Genomic DNA, 24,637 nt, shown 5'->3' with positions numbered 1-24,637 from the left:
CCTTCATATTGAGTTATTAAAACCTTGGGTCGAGTTTTCATGAGCTGAGCCCTAAGGGCCTAACATATCTTATGTTTACTCTATCTTCCTAGGGGGAATTCTTTAAAATGAGTAAATATTCAAAAGGCTACGTTTGTTTATCTAATAATATAGGATACGACTCTATTCAGACTACGTCCACAACTACATGTTGGTTCCTAAGTAGATATTGAGTTTTGTTAGTGAGTTTGTCTTTGAAGCAAACAGCTTTTTGTTTGCATCTCAACGGTGAAAGGATTCCCAGCAAAGCAAAATAATGTTTTCATTATTTACTCTACACGTATTTCAACCCTGCAGTAAAGCCTCCCCATTGGCTGTTGGGATAAGATGTAAAAATCATATGTCATAATCTCCAAACTTTAGTAAAATCCCTTCATGGCCATGGTCAGGGTCTTCTCGGTTAATGTCTCAAACTGAGATGACGTTAGAATTAACTTATACATCGACTCAAACAACCTCTTTTCCCTCCACTTTACTATTATTACATCAGACAAGGGGGTTATGTTTGTTTTTTGTATCCAGCATTATGCAAAAACCTATTAAATGCATTATTGGTATAGATCCAGATCAAGGGGTGAATTTCACATTGCAAGATATTTTTTTATTTTTTTACATTTGCTTTGATTTCTCAGAGAATAATTCATGGATCTTGAAGGAAAATGCCAGACATTGACAGATCTTTATGAGTGCGTGGAATTTAGTGCAGATCCAAATAAAAATTTGGTTTCACAACGGGATGTGGGCCTTGGCTGAGGTTTATACCCTGAGTGATATACTGGTTTAACCTTTGTTTAAAACATGTAAAATATTATTTGTCATTTCTCTTATTCAATGATTTTCATCACCTGTCATTTATTTTTCATCTTTTTACTGACTAAACACAACTTTACAACATAATCAATCCACATGTACTGTACCACCTATGGGCCTTTCTCACCTCCCCAGAAAGAAGGCGATGTAGAAAGTGGAACTGTTGAGGTTGACAAACTGAAAAAGGAACATCTTGAGAGTAAAGCTGTTGTCCCACTCGGACTCCGTCCTTGGCTGCTCTGTGGAGGTTTAAGAGAGAGAAACAAGCAACAGTGACACGAACAGATAAAACGAGACGTAAATATGGAGATGTTTCTAAATCTTTTCCCAAATTAACGCTAGAGCCCAATGGATTTTGGGGGCCGATGCCCATACCGATATTAGTGAGTGAAGACTTTTAGATTCCTAAGATGTTGTTATAAATGCAAGTAAATGCTTTGTTTATTCAGTGAAATTAAAGGAACATATCATGAACCTAACTGCCAAAGCTGATATGTCTGTGAAAGGCTCATATTTGCCAACTTATAAATCGGTCGGGCTCTAATTCACCCATGCACAGAGACCTTATATCCTTTCACTGAATTTACCAAGGTGACAAATGACCAAATATTCTAATGAAATAGCTGCAATCTGTTGATAATAAAGTCTGGGATCAAATATTTAGCCAATGTGATGAAAGTTAAATCTGCATAAAACGTTCTTACAGCTTCAACGTTACTCAATCTGCTGGTGTAGTTAACTTACCTAAGTTGGTGAGAAGAAGAGCAACTTTTTCGTAGAGCTAGGGGAAAAAATATAGGTTAGTACAATTGTTATAAATTCATTGCTGCTTAACATCCACAAGTTTTTTTTTGTTTTGTGTCTATGGGTCTCGGCTGTGATGTGTTACAATCTTCTCAGCTCACAATTTAATCGTTTTTTTACCTTTTCTCTCAGCAGAGAAAACGGTAACGATGTCGGTGGACGGCAGAAACTCACCACGTTGAGGAGCATGATGATGCAGAAGTTGATGCAGACTGCCGTGCCCGTGGTCGCCACCTGAGAGTTGTTCCTGATGAGAGCCCAGCCGAAGGCGGCAAAGGTGCTGACGGTGATCACACGGTAAATGACGATGCCAAACACAGCGGCAATCACCACAAGTATCTGTCACATCAGAGTGTTATGCAAAAGGTATTACAACAACAAATACACCAACATCTATCACACACTGCATTTACACCATAAAAATACACACATATGCAACAAAAGAGAATACTGTAGGAAGGTAAGGAGAGCATTAAATACATAATTCAATATCCTAGTTTAATTGAGACTAAGATTTCATTTTCAGGAGAAAATAGCCAAGAACAGCATAAACCTTGTTACACCAGTCAACACAAACAATAAAAAAGGACATTCAACTGTCAAACACTACACACAAGTTAAGGCAATATCCAGATACAAGGTCAATGACAGAGATCAGGTTATGATGAATAAGTAAAATTTTCTAAAAGAAATTTCAGGAGCAGTCACGTTGACCAGGAATAATATTTCTTTAAAATACACCTAAACTCCCCCCATAGTAATCAGCTCTGTCAATTCCAGGTCCTCTTTAGTTTTTTACATGTGTACGTGTGTGTTAATTCACACATAAAAAAGGAACCAGCTCAAGGAGAGATTTATATTTAAAAGCCTGCCAATGCAAAAGTCTGCAGACATGAGGATGGCGACTTGGAATCAGCAGTGGTGTATGAGATTTCTACTAAACTGTGGAAGGGTATGACCAATAGATAACTGTATCAACTGCATAAACATGGAGTTTGATAAAATATCACAAAGAGAACCACTGTGATCCCAGTATGGAACCCTGGGGCACACCCCTCTTAGGTTGTTTATACAGAATTTATTCAAAAATAGACAAAAGATAAAAACAATGTAGTAACAGGACTTTCTATTAAAATAAGTATGACTGTAAGACACTATTATTACCAAGATGAGAGCTAGACACATAATTGACACTACCACTGACTCACCATGAAGAAGATTCCGGATGCTGAGACAACAAGTCGACTGTATTTGTCGGTGAAGGCTTGGTAAGGCTCAGGCTTCCCAGAAATGGGGTTCATCCTCTCCTTCTTTGAGTATTTGGCCTCAAACTGAGGACGTATTTCATCCTGAAAAACAAAGGACAAGGACAACATGGAGTTAATAAAATATCCCAATAAAAAATCTAGTGGAATAAAAGTTATTTCATAGGGAGATAGGGTTTTTTCCGCAGCTGTATGGTAACGAATAAAGCTTAAACCGGTATATACCACCAATTTGTAGCTATGAGGCTTGTTTTAGTTTAAGTATGCGCTCTACTGAGTGCAATTGTAGTTGTTTCTGTGTTACTTTGTAGCAGGTACTTGTGGGATATCTGGCATTGTTCTAGCATAGGCTACCTGTTGACTAATGTTAGAGAGACAGGGTTTTGGCTGAAAGGTGAGTGGGCAGGGCCTGGGCACAACGGTCACAGCGATGTTGTCACCAGTGACATTATGACCCTGGCCACTAGGTCCCCATTCAGACCTAAGGTTGGGAAAGCCTTCATTTTACAAGTTTTAAAACTCAACATTTTCTGTGTAATCCACCACAATCCCACCTTTTAAACAAATAAATGCCTGCAGACTCACCTCAAAAAGACAGAAAACAAATATTCCTCAAGGCCACAGCTGCTCTTGAGGCCGAAATACTGTTGTTGTTTGGGTTTTTAATCATAGAAAAGACTCAAAAACTCAAAAGAACGACGAGTTATCTACATTAAACTGCAAAAAACCATCTGCATAGAGATCAACTACATCACCTCCTCTTCCTCCCAGTCGATCAGATCCCAGTCATAAGCAAGGACGGCTCTGCGTCTTTTCCAGAACTCTAGAAAGACTGTTGCTGAAATACATCAATAAAACAGCATTAGGACCATCTGAGTACTCCTCAATATTCTATCCTCCAAAACTCAGCCTTAAACTCCCTGAGGTAGTGTATCTTCTTGAAAGCTATAGAAACTGATGTGTAAGGCACCAGAACAACTGGACATGTATTATGGATATATTATCACCTTTCTGCTTTTCATGGGGTTGTGCTCGTGGCTATGAATGTAATGTAACAGAAGTCCAAAGTTTACTCACTTCATTCACTCTGACTAATCATTTGCTCTGAGGATTTATCCGAGCTGGTTTGTTGAAAGTGATGACCTGCTGTTTGACATGAGAGTGAACCAAAACAGTGAAGTTGCAAAACTTAAAACCAAAACAAATGAAAGTCAATACAGGGATTAAAGGTCTCCTTCGCTTGGACGAATTTCCGTCAGTTGGATTCCAGAGGGTGCTGTGTGAGATCAGTAGAACTGAAGACGCGACGGGGGGGGGGGGGGTATTGTGAGCCTGAGGGCTGTTCGAAGCTATGAGTTGTAGAACGAGCTCGTTCGAAAGACAAATAGGCCTAATGCAAATCTTCATGTTGGCTTAGAGAGAGTGCACACCTTTTACTCAGCTAACAGTTTTTTTTAAAACATGAAAACCTACAATGGGAAAAAACCAGAAGCACGTTTCAAAGAGTGTTTCAATGAGAGAAGCAGAACTTCTTTTCCCTCTCATCACAAGAAAAGAAACATTGTTAGGGTGAATATCAGGAGCAGCTATCAGGGAAACATGTTTTCTTTACTCTCCCAATTTGATGTCAGTAGCATTAAGCTGATGTCTCTCTAACTTGGTTCGTTCTTCTCTCGGTCTGCGTCCTGATTCCAACCACTTCCAGAGCTGTTCTGTGACTTTGTGACAAAGGTGAGAGTGAAATATCTCTATTTACTAAGCTTGATTAATGCCAATGGGCAATCATGTTTACAAACTGCATCAAAGAAAAGAAAATCGAATTCTGCATTAACTGAGTCACACTTTCGAACAGCCACCCCTGTGGCGACTAGTTCAGATAGTATATGGGAGTGATGAACCTCATAGACAAGACAGTGATTATCTGAAAGTTATGGAACAACATTGACTGAAATACAGAATTCTGATTAAATATATATTTTGGCCAAAAATGTATTCATATCTTTCAGTAAATCAAGTATTCAGCCGAGCCGCAGTATAAATAACATTTTTTATTTGAAGAATGTTTAAAAGGAATGTTATTTATAATTAAGTTCTAGATGCTATGCTTAAGTTTGTCTGTGGATGAGATGCAGAATCTCACCCAGGAGGAATCACCAGGCAGCAAAGAAATAAGCTCAGAACTGTTTTTTATTATTTACAGGATTATATGTTTTCTAGAATGTCTTATTTATATTAATATTGATATTCCTTGTACTTCATTAACTGGTGCTCAGGTCTAATACTGACAGATTTTAGTTGTAAAGCAGGGGGGGCTGGGAAGGATGGTGTGGAAATATCAGTTGTTTACATGGCACAGGGTCATGGAGGAGGGCAGGATTTCCCCCAGTCCCAGTGAGGTCAGGGCCAGCTCTGGTTAAATTGGGACAAATCCCAGTTGGTCATATTATTGGTGGACTGGTTAATATTTGACTATGTTACTTTTATGATGCTCTAACAGGTAAGATAGTGGGTCGCTCATATACGGAGGTTTCAGCCCAACTGCAGGGGTCGCAGGTAACTTTTTCTCTCCCTCCCCATTTCACACTTACTTTGTCTTATCCATAAAGTCAAAACACCTTAAAATATCTCTGAGAATATATATTTTACAATAGCCTCTTTTCCACAATGCAAACTGCTCTACTGGCAATGAATAAGAGTCAATCGCCTTTCTATAGCGAGTTTAACTGCATTTACAAAACCTGCATATACTCTTAAAACTAATTTGTTAAATAATTGTATAAAAAGGTCATAACTTAAAGATTTGACGCTGCATTGGGCAACCCTCAAAAGCAGAAACACTAAGTATCACTACTGGACCTCAATCGTTTTACACCCTTTTTTCCCTATTAGTAATTTAAAGGTGAGGATTCAACATCCACCTTGTGAAAGGGTGAAGACATCTTTCCTCGTTGCATGTTACTGGCTCAGTTCTGACTGGTTAGTACTAACTTGTGACGCCCACTGGTTTTAATGCCAAAATAATCAGAATTAATGTTGTGATGTTCACTGAGCATAACGAAATTCCCTCTCATTACCACATAAAGACAGACAGTCCTGGGATCATGCTGTGCTGAACAAAGTCCTGTGGATAGCTAACTTATTGCTTGTGTTTACCTGCCAGTGCTTCTGCAGGGACTTTGCTCTGAACCTCCGTATTTCATGCACTAGCTTTCAGTAGATTTTCTCCATCGCCGTTGAACGTGCAGCAGAGCAAAACAATTTTTTTTTACGTGTCCAATGACGGCAGTGTATCTCATGTGGAGCCAGCAGGGGTGCACACTTCTGAGGGACCCTAATGAAGGGATTTGAGCTGTTTCTTCGCTGCAGTTGAACCTGAGACATATTCATTTGGACAGCGGCAGCAGCTTCCAATACGAAGTGGTGAACGCAAGGTCAGTACACGAGCAAGTGTTGTTCTGTTTTAACTTTATAAAGATGTAAAACTGGAATAAGAAGGTATTCGCAGAGATCAGAGTTGCCTCTGCATGTGTGTGCAGCTGTGAAAACGACTCCAGTCATCTACGTTGCTCTTGCACAATTTCATAATCATACTGTGTATTTATACTTAAGTTCAATTCCAGTTTACCATGTCTTATTTATTTGTACGCCCAATTCTACCATTTTGCTCTGCTGATCTTTTATCGCAACTGTGCAAAATTGTATTGTTTTATCAAATTTTAAACCATCATCCTGAGAAGCTTGATACATTCTTTTAAAAATCCTTTATTTATAGTGAGTGACAAATGGTAACTTGTTAGTTAGTTTTCAATAGGCTTCAGGACTTTACTGCTGGCCCTGTTTAAAGTTGTGGAACTGGTTTAAATGGTATTTGAAGTTAGTTTGTTATCGAGATGGAAGGGAGAGATAACTAATAATAATATTAATACAAGTTAGGATTTGTCATTCCTTCTCAAGAATAAACCTGACAACAGATCTAACCCTCCATGTGTCCTTTTCTCTCAACATTGTTTTTTGATGATAATCATTCATTTTAATCCAGTTTTAACATAGCACCAGCTAGTTTACTCACAGTTAGTTTAATGTATATTGCAAGGTGCCATCCCTGTTGTGGTTCTTGTAGTTTGTTTGCTCACTCTGTGATGTTGGTTCTGTGGTGAACTGCATTTCACTAAAGCACTTTTAGAGATATATGGTTTACCTTGTATCCTTGTGGCTCTGCCTGTGAGTACCTAGGCAGGTGGTAGGCTCCTGACAGGTGACACACATGTGGAATTTCTTTTCTCCTGTTTCTTTTAAAGTATCACACAACCCTTCATGCCCTTTTACATGGACAGTTTTATGGCGACACTCATATGTACAAAATTTGCAAATACCTCCAAAAGGCTTTCAATAAAATGATCTGCTCATTTGGATGTTGCAGCTGATCACTTTAATCTTTGCCATATAAATGAATAGAAGCTGATAACTCTATCTGATTACACAGGGACTCCCCTGAGGGAGCGAGACATTTGAATCATGGGATTCCTGCAGAGCCAGAACCTGACTCTGAGCCTCACCCAGCCAGAGGTCATCCGCTGGGAGTCAACATCAGAGCTGTCATCATCTGGTACACTATTAATGTCAATGTTTCACAAATTCAATATTGGGAATCAAATTATCCCCAAGAAAGGAAAGGATATAACAGATAAAGGATATTGACCAATCACCAGTCTACAAACTACACCACCATCATGGCAAATCCTCTATAAGCTCATATAAGGAGAGAGTTACTTATTATGGAGCAGATTATGTAGTTAGTAGTTAACAGATTAAGTAGTAGTTTAAAAACTGAAAATAGCTCTCAACCCTGTTGGGTGGAAATTTCTCTAGGAAAAGATTCAGCTTTAGAGAAATTTTAAACATTTTAAACATCCTCTCCTACTAAGAGTACAGGCTAATGGTAGCTAACGGTAGTTAAAAACCAAGGTTATGATATGATATTATATAATGATATGATATATAACAAATCACTCCAATGTATAAATTCAACTGGTTAAACCCCCACATTAGGTATCTTGGACTATAACACTGGCTCCAGAGAAAAACAGCCCTTTAAAGGACATTTTGTTAATATTTTTTCAACATTTACATAATCTAAAAGATTAAGTAAAAGATGTAAAATGACTTGTGAGAAAAGAGTAAATATTGTGGAAAGGATGCTGTGTTTATTTTAGGTACAAGGTGTGATATTCTGATTTAAATTAGAGCAAACGATTTATGGTTCAACCCATATTTGCTCGCTTCTTCTCTCTATTGTTTCTTTGCTTACTATATTTTTTTACCTCCTCTTGACTGAAACCTAATTCCACTTTATCTGCAAATCACTATAAAACATTGATAAGTGTGAAACAGATGGAGTTTCCACTGGCACCAGGACTATGTCTGAGTGTCTGAATTATTAACACACACTAATGCAACAGGGCGTGCACTGCTTTCATTAGTAGGTATACAGTCGAGTGAGAGATGCATCTCTTGTGTGTTCGGGTGCCACATTTAATCTCCTCATACAGATTTGACAGAGTCCGAAGACACTGGCACTGACCAGATCTACACTTTTTATTAGTTCCAATTCAAATGTCCCGACAGTGTTAGTGTTACACACCAAGCTATGAAACCACCTAGTAACTTCTTCTCTCCTCTTACCCCTCAACAGTTAATAACATCCTCATCATCCTGGGCGTGTTGACCTTTGCTATTCAGCTGTGTTTACTTCTGGGCTTCTTGCTGAGATTCAGCAGATTCGACAACAAAGTAGCAGAGGCCCTAAAACACTCGGACACTGCCGACAAACTCGTTGGTGAGCATTCAGTTAGCTGTGTTTTTTGGATACGGGAGGTGTTGAGTTGTTTTTGTGATATTATTTACAGATTCAATCTTTGTTAATTTTTTTGAAAATTCTTTAGTCAAAACAGATTAATACTCACGTCATATGGAATCAGTATAAACTGACTGGCCCATGAGAAAGAAAAGGTTCATGAGCAATTAAATAGTAATAAAAGACATTGGCTGCACGTCTTTCTTTTAATTGCAATGCAAATACAAATCATGTATTTTTAAGTCTCCGGTTTTTATTCTTAAGCAACTTTTGTTTCCATAGTAGCCAGATTACATATATGATAAGATGATATGAGATCTATTTAATGTGTGGCATTAAAGCTCGGGTCCTGTCTACCCCTCACCCTACTGTTAAATATAATTTTGCCATACAACAATATAAAAAGAGAATGTTCAAACATCTTGTAGCTGTAAATTATTTTCTACACCACTGTGACGTATGGTTCATTTATTTCTTCTTTCCTTTTCCTCCAGTCCCCTCCACCGTCTATCCAGACAGTTACAAAGAAGCCAGCTATCATTTATATGACTATGACCCTGCTGCTGTGTCAATGCCTGTGGTGTCTTCAAGGGAGGACACCTATGAACAACATGAAACCTCTGGAAGCTCTCTGTTTGCACCTTTCATTCCCTGGGACATTGCTCAGCAGTGACAGGCTCCCTGCCCCTCTGGCAATTACCATAAGTAAATGAAAAATGTGGACATTCGTGGTTAGAGCTCAATGACAAACATGTTGGAGTAAATGCAGTCTTTGCAAACAATGTACAGCCAGTTATAAAAAGTAGTGATAATAGTTGTTTTTTTGAGAAGCCTCTGATGTGTTAACGTTGTCCAGGATACAGAAATGGTAAATGTTAAAGCTGAATTTATCTTGTAATCTATCTAGTTATTCCAGACATCTGTCTGTTTGCATGTGCAATAAATATACGGAGAACTGTTCATCTTGTTGGCTTCACATTTTGCCTGTGTATTGTTAAGGACCCAATGAGGTGCAGTGTTGAATTTGGTGCTATTTGAACATGCAATACTTTTAATATTAAGACACTTTATATAAAGAGATGACCAGGGGTCTGTAGGAGTGGGACTCATCAACGTCAACAACAGCGCGTTCACGACAATGGGCGTTTATGACAACAACAACTGATTTTCTCAAATTAGAACAAACGGGTGAACGTCTCTTTGTGCAGCAGCGGAGGCTTCAGGGCTCTGTGGACTGAGTCCTGCAGCAGGTCTTTCCATGTCGTGGACACAGTTTCAGAAGCAGTAAAGAAGCCGAGGAAACTGCCCGCTAGGCACTGCTCTAGTATTTACACTGGGTCAAATGTGATGTGTGAATCGCCACCCAACCTCTGCAGTTCCCCTCAGCTCAACAGGACATTTTAGCCACTTTCGGCTCTTTGTTTTGATTTTATGGCTCCACACGTTTGGTTCACTCTCACCACTCTGCTCGGTGTCATCAGCTGTTATCAGATTCAAAGCTCAGATAAACCAGATTTATTTGACCTGTCCTCTCTCCAAACGGCTGGTATGTAAAACTTACCCCAGACAGCCATGAATACAGCAAAGAAAACAGTTGCCCCGTTGTCGAAAAGATGGGTGACCTGAAAATGAAGAAAGGAGGTTCTTAACATGATGCTTGAGCAATATAACAAAGTTTCCATATATATCCAGTGTTTCCTATTTAGTTTTTTTTGCGGGGGGGGCACAGTGAGGAGATATACCACTTTTGTTGTTTTTCCATAAAGAAGAGTTTAAAACAACAACCTTCACTCAAGAGCAAAATTAATGTAACATTTGTCAATTACTGATAACATATTTATCTTGATATAATTTTTCGCCATAACACCCAGTCCTAGTTCGTAGTGGATATTGATAGTTTGTCATTGTGCTTCATCATTTGGTGTAAAAGGCACATTGACGGATTTAGTTGGCACGTAGCACATTTTCCTACGAGAACAATAACAAGCACAGCTGTCGGGAACACTGTGTCCCGCTGCTGCTGCCACGGTACCTTGGCGTAGATACAGCTGTCGGACAGTCTCAGGTAGGGGCAGTACTGGTCACAGATGGGACACATGATGATGTCAGTGGCCTCGCAGATTTCTTTACTGGAGAAGAACAAACGGCATTAAGCTCATCAGAAATCCGATTCTGGTAAGCCTGGTGTTACAGTGAAGAAAGGCTACTTTGAGTGTGTGTGTGTGTGTGTGTGTGTGTGTGTGTGTGTGTGTGTGTGTGTGTGTGTGTGTGTGTGTGTGTTTGTGTGTGCGTCCATACAGGCTTTTAAGTTGATAAAATGATGATGATGTTCTAAAAAAAGTAAAGAAATAGTCACCACATTCTTATTGTGCACCACTGCAGAATTTCAGACACGGTCTTATAAGTGATGATAGAGCACATTCACATTCACCCGTTTAAATCAACCTGAGAATCCTGAGTTAGTTAGCTACAAGGGACAATTTCACACTCCCTTGACTCTCCTGTAACACCAAATTAGTTTTGTGTTGAGAACAATCGCTGGACTTTATCGTTAAATAACTTGACTCAGATCTGTGCTTACTACTGAGCTGCATGTCAAAGTATCATCCTGGCCAGTCAAGTACTTTTATCAGAGAACAGAGAGGGGGCGTGTTTACCTGACCTGGCAGTGGTCCAGAGTGAAGAGGCCATACAGAAACACCAGCAGGCCGACCAGGGCGGCAGGAAACAGCATCCCTGTGTACCAGCCGAGCCAGGCGAAGTACAGTCCGATCTTCTCCCCAAAATACCTCCTGAAACAGCAGAGAAACAAACTCTTGACATTTCAATTTTAAAAACATTCATTCAACATTTTACTGCATGCTCAAAAACACCAGAATGGCTGCCTGAGATTTGTCTAATATTCAGTGTGAGCACGGTCACTGGATTTAGATTTTTAAAACATTCTACTATAAGGTAATGGAGTATTTGTTCTGTTACTGTCTGACACATAAGATAGTATTTTATTAGTTCAACTATTTTGTATTAGTCCCATGGAAATGTACTGTGTTACAGCAGTAAAGAGAAATAGGTGAAATGCACACTTAAAATAAACACAAGGAACTATAAGAAACAAGATTTGTACAGTGTAAACAAAATATATACAGTGATAGAATGTATAAACTGTTTGAATATTAGTTACCTGATGAGGTCCAGCGGTTGGTACTTGTACCAAACCCCCCACCAGGCCCAGCACTCGTACAGCAGGTGTCGATGGTTCTCTGCTCCGTGCGTTCTGATGGAGTTTTTGCTGTGGTAGCTCCCCTGTTAACGTACAAACACACACATATATAAATAATAGACTAACATAACCTATGTATAGTCCTAGTGTAATGCACAGACTGTATATAAAGATGGATGACATGACAGCTCCGGAAGAGTGAAGCCAAAACATCTGCACCCTGGTGGCTGGCTGTAGTATAGGTCCTAAATCCTGCCTCCTCCATGTTAAAGGATGGGACATGTTTCTTATCACACTGATTGATACTCAAATATCTGATGCTATAAAAACAGGGGGAACTGTCTGGATTGATACTGAATCAGGATTGGTCGAATGCAGGTATCAGCTGGACCTCAATGCCGTGGCTCCACTCTATGATCACGAGATGGCAGCACTACATTTTGGCTTCATGTTTGTACAGTGGGGGGAAGTGGTGATGCGTCGCCCATCTTTATACAGCCATTGGTGTAGTGAATGATCAGCGAATAGGGGGTGCGCCTTTTCACACATCAGCAACCACATCCGTGTCAGAGCAAGCGGTGACAGAACTGAATGAATGAATAGTCATTATGGAAATCAGCCAAATTACCTCATGAAGAGGGAAAGCTGCTTCATACGAGCTGTTGCTCAAAAGACGATTAAGCCCTGGAATGAAAAAGACAGCGGCATGAAAGAGGAGAAACGGATGCCTGATGCAGTGGAGCTGATAAGTTCCTTCCAAACCATCTGTGTCAATTAACTCATGTTAAGTGCATTAACTGAACAGGTCCATTCTTTTACAACAGCAGGAAACATCCCTAACATGCAGCGCTTGTCTGATCCATTGAATGTCCTGTGGCTGTAGCAGCTATAATACATGCACTGAACTCCAGATAATCTCCTGACATTATCCAGAGGGGCTGCATGGGAGAACATACAGGGTTTCGAGTTTCTCTGCCCAGCCCCCTCATAACAACTGTGTATAATGTCCGAAGGAGCCATTGTGAGTACACAGCAGGAGATCCTCAACAGAATTCACCGCGATCAAGATGACCAAACTCTTTAGGTGGAGCAGGATGAACTTAAGGGGGGGAAAGCTAATCTAGAGGTGTAGTGGCTCAAAGACAGGCCTGAAATTATAATAAAGAAAAAATGCATACGAGATAATTTAAACAGGTTTTTACTGAGACAGCTCCTGCTCTCCATTCTATGCACACACTGATATTTCCCCCTCAAGCAATCCCTTTTTTTTCTCTCAATTATATCTGTCCTTAGAAAAACTCACCCATCTTATTTTTTCCCTCCTCATATTTGACCCGCTGGAGGATGTGGTGGACGATGCGACTTCTGGTGGCGTTGTTGAAAAAAGTGTCTTTGTTGTGGATGATGAAACTGCAGTGAAACAAAGCGATTATTACACATCTGTTAGCTGAGAATGCTCTGTGGGGGCGGGTGTGTGTGTGTGTGTGCCAATTAAAATTATAGAGGATACAGACAGAATTCCAATGGCAAAAGTACAAAAGAGGAAAAGTAAAATGTACCAGGCAGCAATGTATGATTAAGTTAAAATCATCTTCTACGGGAAGGAGCTTCGAAAGGGGCACTTCTGTGAAACTCACTGATGTATCCTCGATCGACTGAAGGGGGCGGTAAAGCTCTCGTTCTCCTCCAGGTCAGGCAGAGTGTTGTTGTCAAACTTCATGGGCTTTTGGGGAAGCCAGCCACGGAATTTGTTCACGCGCTTCTCCATCCTGCAGGTAAGGTTTGTGTTAAAGCTGCCAGAGCCTGACTTGATCAGCTAGCCTTAATATGGCCACTGTGACGGAACACTCACCGGCTCATGAACTTCTGCCGTCGTTGCAGGTAAAAGATTTTCCTCCTGGAAAATGGAAGGTTGAGGATAATTAACTTAACCACAGGATGACAATTCAGTAACAAGGATAATGATAATGAATGGTGCAACTACTGCTATGACCATTCATATTCTTGATGTTGCTGTGGCTCCAAGTACAAGTTCCACTCCTCCTACAACAACTAGTACTGCTGCTTATAATGATAAAACTACTATTAATACTAACATTACATCTAAAACTTTTGTTTTGGGCATCGACGATAGATAGATAGATAGATGGATACTTTATTAATCCCGTGGGGAATTTTGGTCATCCAGTAGCTTATACACTTAACCGACATACATACATAAAACCTGTATACATAGGTAGAACATTGCAGATACAGGGGCATGACTGGGTCTGACCCTATGCTACAGAATGCAATGATGTGATTGTGTCAGTGTCTAGTATAAACGTGTCCTTGTGCTGCTGGAGTGGAGTATTACAAAAAGATAACTATATAAATATAAAAACAACAAAATACATATATAAAAATATATAAGAATATGAAGTGGTGAAACTAAAAGTCTGTGCATGGGGCTAGTTTAGCCAGTAAAGGGATGTTATATGATGAGATGAGAAGAGTGGATATGACGAGGACATAGAAGAGATGCTGTACAATGCTCACATTTTTCCAAATTTTACAATTTACAGTGACCCCCCACCCCTGCCCACCTCCCACATGTAAAACCTTTTTTGAATATTGGAGCAATGTTTTGGGTTCCTGTTTTGTACATGTGAGTAAAATGTGAGTATAGAGCGTGACAGTGTATAACTGCAAGATGTTAGAAAGGGAACCCGTTGTTGCTCAGTTCTGGTTGTAGTAAACATTTCCATGGCAACAGTGATCTTTGCCAATCAGAGACTTCACTATTACACATTAGGATTCTGGGTAATATAGTATGCCTCCTGACTTCATGAACAAAATATATTTTTCTTCATATACATGCTTCACAATCTCAATCATATAGCTTGTGGGGAATCCACCTTGGATGGCTAAAAAACTATGGCTGACAATCAGCATCAAAAGACAGTGCAGAGGATAACTGTGGGCAAGAAAACATGGATGTAAACGATGTAGGATTTCAATTGTTCAAAAAGATGTTTCGGAATATTACGAATTAAACGCCAACATGATGCCAACATGATGCCTACGTGACTTTTCTTTGTTAACCTGTAAATTCCACAGGGTACATAGAAGTTTATGTTTCAACCAGAAGACAGTTTTAGGAGTATCTCACCTAAAAGGCATGCGTATGTTCATGAGCTCTGCGTAGCGACAGAGGACATCCCAAGGGGCGTGAACCTTCAGGAAGATTACGTCGCTATTGGTCAAGGAAGCCTGAGGAAGCCAAACACACAAAGTTTAACGTCAGAAACAAAGAGGACTTAAACAGGGAGAACAACGAAACTCCAGGTCAGCTTTTGCATCAGTGTTTTCTTCCATTGGCTGTGCAGTTAAGATGTAGTTTATAATAACTTTGCAGGCAGGAGCACAACACTTGCTCAACAGAAATATGTTTCCAGAGATCTGCTGTTTTCTTCAGCTGACTGTTACTGACTGACTGAGTAGGAGTCAGAGTAAAGGTTCAAGAATCAGGAGCTGAAAGAAAAAGGGACCTAAAAATAATAAAATGACTCAACACAAGAAGCGCACACAAGTGGCCTGCTGAAGGAGACGAGCACCATTACCCTCCTCTGCATATCCTGGATCACAATGACCTTGATGTTAGTGCATTGGCTGACAGAGCTGCAGTCAACACAGACACACACACGACATCCACATTTTCCACTCTGTCACTCAAGTGGCACTTTTACTTAATAAGAAGCAGAAGGGGAGAATTTCCCATCAGCAAATTATTTTTGCCGCTATCAGTAGTGACTCACCGACGAACGGCACAGCATCCCTCAGCTGTATCTGACAACTTGTCCAATTAGATGACATGAAATATAGGACTGAGCAAGGCATTGAACTACAGCCTGGTTCATCACTTGTTTGGATCCCTTTGAAACATTTCCGTTGTCATACAAGTTTCTGTATTTGCATGTGTTGTGACTTTTTTTGCAGTGCATGTGTTTTCTTAGTTTGCAGTGTTTATAGCTCTCTCAACCACCCTGGTTGCTGTTTCAACTTTAATATGACAACTTTTTGAATTTCTGAGCAGCTTAAAAGGCCATTTTGTGTTTGTTCTTTACCTCTTTTTCCATCTGTAATCCCTCAGCACGGATATTCCTCTCAAATACCTCCCTCTTCTCTGACAGCGAGCTGGACTTCCTGTACACCAGGATGTAGTCAATGCGACTCTTTCCATCACTGAAGCAAAGGCCGCTGGACTTACTCCTCCCCTAAGGATAGACAGACAAAAGAGAGACAACCATGAAAGAGTGATAATGAGGGAAGAGAGATATTATGATGGACAAATGGATGGGTCAGTATTCAGCTGGCTAACTTTGTGAGGCGGGCTTTGGGGAGCCCAGAGATAAAGTTGCCCGACTAACCTCTGTGGGACTCGATTCAGACTTTGTGTTGTCGTAGAGGATGCTGCTGTGTGTGGCCGGGTTCAGCAGTGTGGAGTCGTCGTCTCTGGACGGGCTGCTGGTGACCTCTGACCTTTCCCTCTCGAGCAGCACCTTAACATCCCTCACAGCTGCAGGGCGGGATGTGGAAAATGGTTTAACACCATATGATAACACTGAACACTTGCTACATGGCTACCAGACTAAAATCTCACCAATATCATTTTAGATTTACTATTGCATAATGCAAGCATCTGTTTGGATAACTTAGTCGTTTACTCTGGAACAGAATTATTTAAAGTCTATGGAATACCACACTATTCTTTGAGTCAACTGAAGAAAGAGCGTGTCATGTTGTGGGGACCTAAATCTATTTACTCGGTCACATTATGCGGATATGTTTTCCTTTTTATTGGGGACAAAAATCAAAATAAACCTAAAGTAAGTCATTTAATTTAGGTTAGGTTTAAGTTTAGGTTAAGGCCAGGGTAATGGTTCAGTTAAGATTAGGGTTAGGAAAGTGGTAGTTATGGTAGCATCAGAAAGTTTCTAGGACATGATGACATATATTTCAAATGCTATAATCATAACTGTCTCGACATCAAGAATAACTCAGCACCACCACAATGACTTCTCTAACTTCTCTAAGTGGTGGCTCTCACCGAGGGGAGGCCCATTGTCTTGCGTGCTGGAGTCTGGCGTTTCAGCCGAGGATTCCTCCATGATGTCTGAGTTCCCACAGGAGGGGAAGACGAGAGGTCTGTCCGCTGTGAGGTAGCCAGAGGCCGAGGGCTGCAGCGGGGAAATGCGTCGGTGGAGGCTCTGCCGCTGGGGCTCAGACCCATGTAGAGATAAACTCACACCTGCAGGTTTTGGGCACAGAGAATAAGATTCCACTTAGTATCTGAATATCCACTTGAGTCAAATGACCCACTGGCACCTCTCGTTCTCCCTTTTGTTTTTTATTAGTTGCTCTCAAAGTAAAGACACAACCAGAACAAGGGAATGGCCTAGAATTACTTAAAAGGACTTGATGTGGGTGACAGTAAAGAAGAGCCAACAGCGAGTTCTGAAAGCTGGATGCATTAGCAACTGGCCAAGTATTGACTGAGTGATTGGTATTGATCAGCTAATCTGTCAGCAGGGATATTTTATGGTCACAAACATTTATGGGTGCACTATGACTGAGCAGTAAAAAAATTGTACGGTTAGACCCCTCAACACAAACTCACTGTCAGCTTTAAAGGTTATGCCATGAATAATTACTGGGTTTCCCCAGCCTTCATGTAGGAGCTGTACGTTCCCCATGACGTTAGAGGAAGTGTGAGAGGATTATGTTCACAAAAATACTGTACAATAACATTCTCATCAGACTTTATATGGTTTTGTTATTCCTTAAGTCTAATTACACTCTTTAAACCAGTAGTCATCAGGATTTTTTACCAGCTGGATGCAGCACAACAAGATGTATTAAAATATGTCATAATATCACATTTAAGTGTTGCTATGTAGAACACAAACATCTTGCAGACAAGGGGGAACATTACATTAATTTGCAGTTATGCTCGTGAGTTATGCAAGTTCAATATTCACATCCTTTTTAGCTCCGTTTTGCTCTCAACCAACTCCTGAGGGGAATATCTTGCTATTAGCTGCTAAATGTTCCACAATTTTTTTTGGGTGCAGTTTATTTCTGTGCAGGTGATGTGCAACAATGAGACCTAGCCTGAAAGTTCAGTGCCAAAAAGCAGATACAATGAGTTGGGAGAAGCTTAAATTCCTTACTAAGGCTAAGCACAGTGTAGCTAGAGCTTGGGCAGCCATGATTTTTAGTAAGTACACAAGAGTTAACCTTGCTGAATGAATTCTGTTGAGGTCAAGACTGAACTAAAGCTTTATGCAACAGAGGAAATGACGAACAGTCGGATTCTTTTCTAGTCACGGTCAAAGTCAAATTTAGGAATAAAAACCGTTACAAGTTTTAAATAAGCACTTACACTACTATAAACTTTTTATTTTTTGCTGTTGCCATAGTGTAAAAGCAATTTCATCAAAGACGGGAAGAAAAAAACATAGAAGCAGGAATATAGGGGATAGAGGAGAAGAGCTCTCTTGCATAACCCTCCCTTAAACACCTTGCAAAAGACATGCACATTCCCTGAGAACACACAAACTAATTGGGTCTATTTGTCAACCAGATGTCTTCCTTTGGGGGGAAAGAAATGATTCAAAGATTAGCAAAGCACTTTAAATCAATTGCGTCTAAATAGTTGTATCTATTACTTTCAGTCTCTGGAGAGCAGGAAGACTTCAGTGGAGGGGGGGTGGCTGTCTCTGAGGTCTGCATGCTGAATTTCCGTTGGAGACAGCCAAGGTGACTCAGCTAGTTTTTTCTGCTGAGCAGTGGTAGCGGGGACAGAGATAGAAATGGGGAAGCGTCTGTGCTCTTAATCAGCCACTGATGCTTTCGAAATCCGGAGCCGATGGATGTAGCTAATAGAAATGTGATGAATTTTCTTACTTAAAGAAAGAATCAGTACTCAGCCCCCTCTTGGTTTACCAACAGCAGCCTTGAACATTTCACTCGATGACGTCTAGCTATCCCAAGAGGAGCTGCTACAAGAGGCCGGCCGGAGAAAACTTTGTGTTCCCACAATGCTCCAACACTTGCTCATTATTAGCAAATTACACTAGCCTTACTTTTACTGTAGGCGTGATCACTCAATCATGATTGGACCAAAGTAGTGACATTGCACTTACACCTTGCCCTAAATGGCCTTCTTTACAAGGCCACCAAGTTACTTCGGCCACTAGGGGTCTCTCAACCAAAACGATAACAAAAGACCGAGTTTGATGATGTTGTGAAGCCGCGTGGGATCATGGGAGTTGTTGTTTTTACGAGTATTACCAATCTACGCAAATCAGAATCAAATCCTGTTCACATAGTTGATTCCTAGTTACAATGAATAGTCGTAATCCATAATGAGCGACCGATACAAACAGTGGAAGAAAAATACGGCAAAATGAAACGTCCAATTATCTTAAATAAAATTGGGGATTTCGCTTGGTTTGAGCATTTTTGGATAATGTTAGTACACAAGTCAAATATATAACATAGGTCTATTTGTTTTTAGACATTTTAATCAAGGACTGTTTCATATTATATCTTTAGTCGTAAAATGAAAACATACTGGGTGCTCAACAGGCGGCCGGTGCTGCTGTGGTGGCGGGTTGTAGCGACGGCTTACCCTTTCCGGGATTAGAAATTGTGGACATTTGTTTTGTGGTTGCAGTCTCGGTTTGAGAACTGCTACAAAACAATTGAGAAGAGATTTCACAATTTGAACGAACCCTTGTGGTTTAATGTAATGTATGCAACAGACAGAACGACTGTTGGCGATCAGCAGCATCGGCTTGTCAACTTCTATTCAAGACCCTCGCCGACCCCGTTTCCTCAGCACCCACAGCCCTCCAACGCTGGTCTCATTAGAGCGAGAGAGAATTGCTTACTATAAATATTGGCTCTCAGAGGCCTAACACACCACATATTAGCCTATATAAAGCTGCTATGCTGAGACAGCGGCCAGTCAAACAATGTATCCATCAAACTTTAATGGGCCTATGGTTTGTCTGTAACCCAAGCCACAACCGAGGTCCCATGGTGCTGAATCTTTGGCAGCAAACAGGCAGAGGAGCAGGGGACTGTTCTCTTCACAGTAAATGCAAAATATAGTGTTTCATTAGCAATTTGTAAGGGGATTGTTTCTTTTCTGCCATCCCCTGTCCCCTGTAGTGATAAGTGGAAATTACAAATCCAGGAAATATACACTTACAACTTACAAGCTGTACATTAGCAGTGCATCAAGCCGGCAGCTAACTAACAGCTAATAATAGCTATATAAATAAAAGCACCACTGACTCTCTCAGTCCAGACATGCTGACCTTTGAACACATAATGTCAGACAGACCATGTGCCAGCACATAATCAAACATTCACTAACTCTGCATCAATACAGGGAGTATTATTACTCAATAGATTATTTCCCTGTATTTATCACGCCCCTGATGTCCTCCATGTACACAGACAGTACATCCTCTAATGTCCCACAGTGGGAACAATAGTAATGCAAGCCGCTCTGTATTGAAACAAAAAATGGACAATATACAAAAGCACATATCAAAGATGCCTCAATAGAGTTTTTAAGGGTTTTTCTCCGGCAGAAGGTAAATAAATATAAATACAACAGTTACTGAGTAATTTTAACACACTTATTTACAGACCTCAGACATGCAACTACATCAGCATTCATTTAAAGAACAAACAAAGTTAATAATCACGTTCAGTTGTTCCATTGGTGTTGAGGAGAGTGTAAAATGACCCAGCTTATCCCTGTTGCTCAGTTTCAGATTCTCATTCCGTGTCCAGTACATATCCCATCAATAATTTAAACTCAACAACCCACTAGTTTTGAATCAGGACCTTCAGTATTTGGAGCAAGAGGCTCATGAATAATCCTGTGTGTGGAAGTGAGTAGGCTACACGCCTCTTTTCAACGTGTCAGATACATATTTAATTAACATTTCATATCTTGTGGTGTTCGTCTCATTGCCAGGTTGCTGCTGCAGGTCTCAGTTAGGTCACTGCCTGCTAAAGCTGCTTTCAGACATGCACGTTACTCTGGATAGCACTTTCTTAAGAGGAGGTGTATGTATGAATGCAAATGTCCGTATAAAGTCTGCAGAGAGTCTGGAGGAGATCCTTTGCAATACTCATGAGCAAGTGGGGGGGGAGTTGATGACCTTTCTAACACGCAACAGATGAAACGTTAAAAAAACGGAAAGAAAAGAAATATCTCAGGATGAAAGAGAAGCGCCATACAAGATACATTTATCTATCCCAAACACATGCACGGACACACTCATGCAATTGAGGGAAATTTGTCCTCTGCTTTTAACCCATCTGCTGCAGGACACACAGAGCAGTGGGCAGCCATAAGCTTAGAAGACAAAGACGAAGATGTCAAAAGACTTTGTGGTTATAAGAGCCGATGCTAGTGTCTTATGTGCTGTAAACAAAAACACACAATTTCTGCAGCAGAATGAATATGTTCCATCTTTCCTACGCCTGCTGAACCACTCCTCGCCCCAATCCTCCGAGGATTTCTGTGTTGTTGCTTCTGGGCAGAGAATCTCCTGCCGCTTTGTAAATGTGTGAAAGACAAACTTCAGTTCATGTCTAGGAACGGTTTGAGTAAGATGGTCTTATGTAATATGATAGTGGTACATCTAAATCAGCTACTGGATTTTAAAGGATCTGGATTTGATGAATGGATACAAACTGGATTTTAATTGGATAAAAACAGTTGTATCGTGTCTTCTGTGGCTCTAAAGGCTGCTTATTAAAGTACGAATGTGTCGATGCCGCAATGTTCATGTTCCTGTTCCAGTCAAGGACCGTGTCATAAATCTCTCCCTCACCCTTTATTGGTTGTCAAATTATGCTAAAGAACGATGTCATTAAATGCAAGTTGGCCTGGGCGGTGCAGGACGTGGCCTTGCGGGTTCAGTTGATCCAACTGGAGCGAGACATATGTACTCATTCATACAGGGATGAAAAGAAGGAGACGATAAAAACACTGAGTTACGACTCCACTTAGAGTCGGAGCTGAACAGAAAAGACATGCACAGGGAAACTTGTTGCCACTCTGCTATACAGAGCGTACAACAACTCTGCATTGTGTATAAGGGGGCAAATAGCATGGACAGCACAAACAATCCTGCAGATTTGAACACAAAGTTTTGACAGTAATAGTGATGATCACCAAAACTATTGTCAGACCCAATTTTGGGGTCAATGTCCAGAGGATTTCACAGATGAGGAACATAACAGAAAATAGTCTGGGTCAGAAGCATTCACAACAACAGGACAATATCTGGAACATTCAGTTAAAGGATGGGCGTCTGGGTAGAGCATGCAGGAGGGAGGACATAATGTATAATTTCCTGTCACATGTTATTGTCTCGCTGTCTTTCCAAGATGAAATCTTCGTCTGTGTCTTCTACATGAGGGTCTCCTCTTTTACACCCTGTGCGAAAGAGGATCCATACGCCCTAGTTGTGGAAACGTCATTGACACGCCCACTCGCTTGCTATGAATTTTCCAGTCCAGGCATTCTACAGTGGAGCTGGCAGCAAAAGTTCTGGGTTTGATTCTGACTTGAGGCCCTTTGCTTCATCTCTATCTAACCCCCCCCTCCTGAGTTCAGTGCAGGTCTAAAAGCAGCTAAAGTTGAGCTAAATTAAGAATGGGGAATCTAGCATTGAGGGTAATAAAGACTCCTGCCTTGCTGGAGCTTACGATCAATATCAATGACTTAATGTCAGGATGTTTTTCCCTTTCTGCTTCAAGAAAAATGTGATGTTAAATACCCTGATAAAATACAATTCTTTGATTCTTAATTACTCTTTCAATTGCCCTGCAGTGCCCCAACATCAGCACCAGGACATATGAATACGATTTAAATAGACATAGAATTAGGTTTTGTAAAAAGCTCTTTTGTAAAAAATTTACTTGGGTCAACATATTTTCATTTGATAACTGGGGACATCTACTTATTGTTTGTGCCGAGTTGGTGTGACAGACAAAAACAAAACAAATATGTAAAATGAATAAATAAAAAACACTCTGTAACAATATGGTTTCTTTCGTAGCACATCCCAGCCTGGAGATGCTCCCACTGATTGACAATAAAAGACTGGAGGGGTGACATGAAGAAGAATGTGAGGACGTGGGGGTGTGTGACGTGTTGCCAAGGGGATTGGGTGTCAGTCACTTGTGAGGAGGGATCGTTCGTTCCATCTGGATGCACCCATCATGCCCTGGGGTGGTGGATACGGTTGACGGGGGGGTGCATATTTTCCCTGAAGGCAAGCGGTGGAGATTTGGTGCCTGCTGACCTGCTGCTGGTGACACAGTTGCAGCCGCACACACACACACATGCTCACACACACACACACACACACACACTCCTCGCAGCGGCATGTCCCATTGCTGCGTCCTACAAGTCCTACATCATGGAGGGAAAAGAGTGTGAGACACGCTTACAATCAGGAGAATGGGGGACACCCTGCAGATCAAATGAGACAGTGTGGGTTTGTGTCAAGGTCAAACGCTTGTCTGGTCACAGGGAACTGCGAAAAAAAGAGATGGAGCGGCGCAAAGAGGAGAGTGAGCAACACATGAGAGAGAGAGAGAGAGAGAGAAAGGGAGAGAGAGAGAGCACTGCAGCAAAAACACAGCCACTCTGGAGAACAAGCTGCGTTCGCTCCAAGACAACTTGACGACACTCACCGTGTGAAGGTGGAGAGAGGCAGGGAGGCAGCTCCACACCTCAGGGGGGGAGAATAATAGGTGAGGGGGGGAGGGCTTTCCAGCCGAGCCGCAGCAGACGCCAAAACAGCCAGAAGACTCTTCCCCATTCGCACACTCGCTCACACACACACACACACACGCAAAAACACACACACACACAAACACAGCGGTCACCCCTCTTCCCCCCCCCAGCCCCAACGCACAAATGACCTTTCTGAGGGAAGCAAACGAGCGCAACGTCCCACGAGGGAAACCAGCATCCCCACTTTTTACTCCTCACTCCTCACCAGTGCTTCGGCCGATCCATCATCCCTGCACCTCACACAGACACACACTCACACAAACGGACGTGACATAGTGAGGGTGCTGACACCAGGCAGCAGAAAAGCTCCCCAAAAAAAAAAACACAAGCTGTCAAATCTTCTCTGAGGGGAAAAAACACACAAGCATGAGCATGATGTTTACAGTGACCGAGAGAGAGAGCGAGGGGGAGAGAGAGAGAGAGGGAGAGAGAGAGAGAGAGAGAGAGAGAGAGAGAGGGGAGGCGCATGCTGCTCTGTGGCATTCCTATTCAGCTTTTCACTGGCAACCAATCGGAGGTCAAGCTGCTCTGACAGCGGCCAATGAGAAAAAAGGGCTGGCTGTGTCAGTGTTGTCGTCGCCCAAAACAATGACAGTTGGCACTGATCACAGTATCAGTGTGTACCTCTGATGGAGGCTCAAGGGCAACACACACGTGCACACATACACACACACACACCATAACGCACACAGTTGTACTTATAATTACATTTTATAGCAGCAAACATTTGACTGCACATTCATTAATATGAAAAATTGGTATTT

The 24,637-nt window shown here is 41.2% G+C and overlaps 1 protein-coding gene across 1 annotated transcript in view; it reads right to left on the bottom strand.

Annotated features, from left to right (window-relative positions):
* The window catches only part of LOC128428821 (anoctamin-4), a 30,737-nt gene extending 6,475 nt beyond the window's left edge, over positions 1-24,262 (bottom strand). Inside the window, exons 1-18 of the mRNA XM_053415074.1 lie at positions 23,771-24,262; positions 17,082-17,282; positions 16,402-16,550; positions 16,099-16,248; positions 15,144-15,244; positions 13,845-13,889; positions 13,630-13,761; positions 13,296-13,402; positions 12,621-12,676; positions 11,954-12,075; positions 11,430-11,564; positions 10,805-10,901; positions 10,334-10,394; positions 3,674-3,756; positions 2,862-3,002; positions 1,828-1,992; positions 1,594-1,630; positions 977-1,088 (exon numbers count right to left, since the gene is read on the bottom strand). Coding sequence (XP_053271049.1) covers positions 977-1,088; positions 1,594-1,630; positions 1,828-1,992; positions 2,862-3,002; positions 3,674-3,756; positions 10,334-10,394; positions 10,805-10,901; positions 11,430-11,564; positions 11,954-12,075; positions 12,621-12,676; positions 13,296-13,402; positions 13,630-13,761; positions 13,845-13,889; positions 15,144-15,244; positions 16,099-16,248; positions 16,402-16,550; positions 17,082-17,142 — 1,754 coding nt within the window. The 5' untranslated portion in view covers positions 17,143-17,282; positions 23,771-24,262. The remainder of the gene's footprint in view (positions 1-976; positions 1,089-1,593; positions 1,631-1,827; positions 1,993-2,861; positions 3,003-3,673; positions 3,757-10,333; positions 10,395-10,804; positions 10,902-11,429; positions 11,565-11,953; positions 12,076-12,620; positions 12,677-13,295; positions 13,403-13,629; positions 13,762-13,844; positions 13,890-15,143; positions 15,245-16,098; positions 16,249-16,401; positions 16,551-17,081; positions 17,283-23,770) is intronic.
* Positions 24,263-24,637: the final 375 nt, after the last annotated feature.

Source organism: Pleuronectes platessa, chromosome 22, assembly GCF_947347685.1.
Source record: "Pleuronectes platessa chromosome 22, fPlePla1.1, whole genome shotgun sequence".
In the NCBI taxonomy this organism is placed as follows: domain Eukaryota; kingdom Metazoa; phylum Chordata; class Actinopteri; order Pleuronectiformes; family Pleuronectidae; genus Pleuronectes; species Pleuronectes platessa.
The sequence above is the reverse complement of the archived record's forward strand: the minus strand, read 5'-3'. Positions and strand labels throughout refer to the sequence as shown.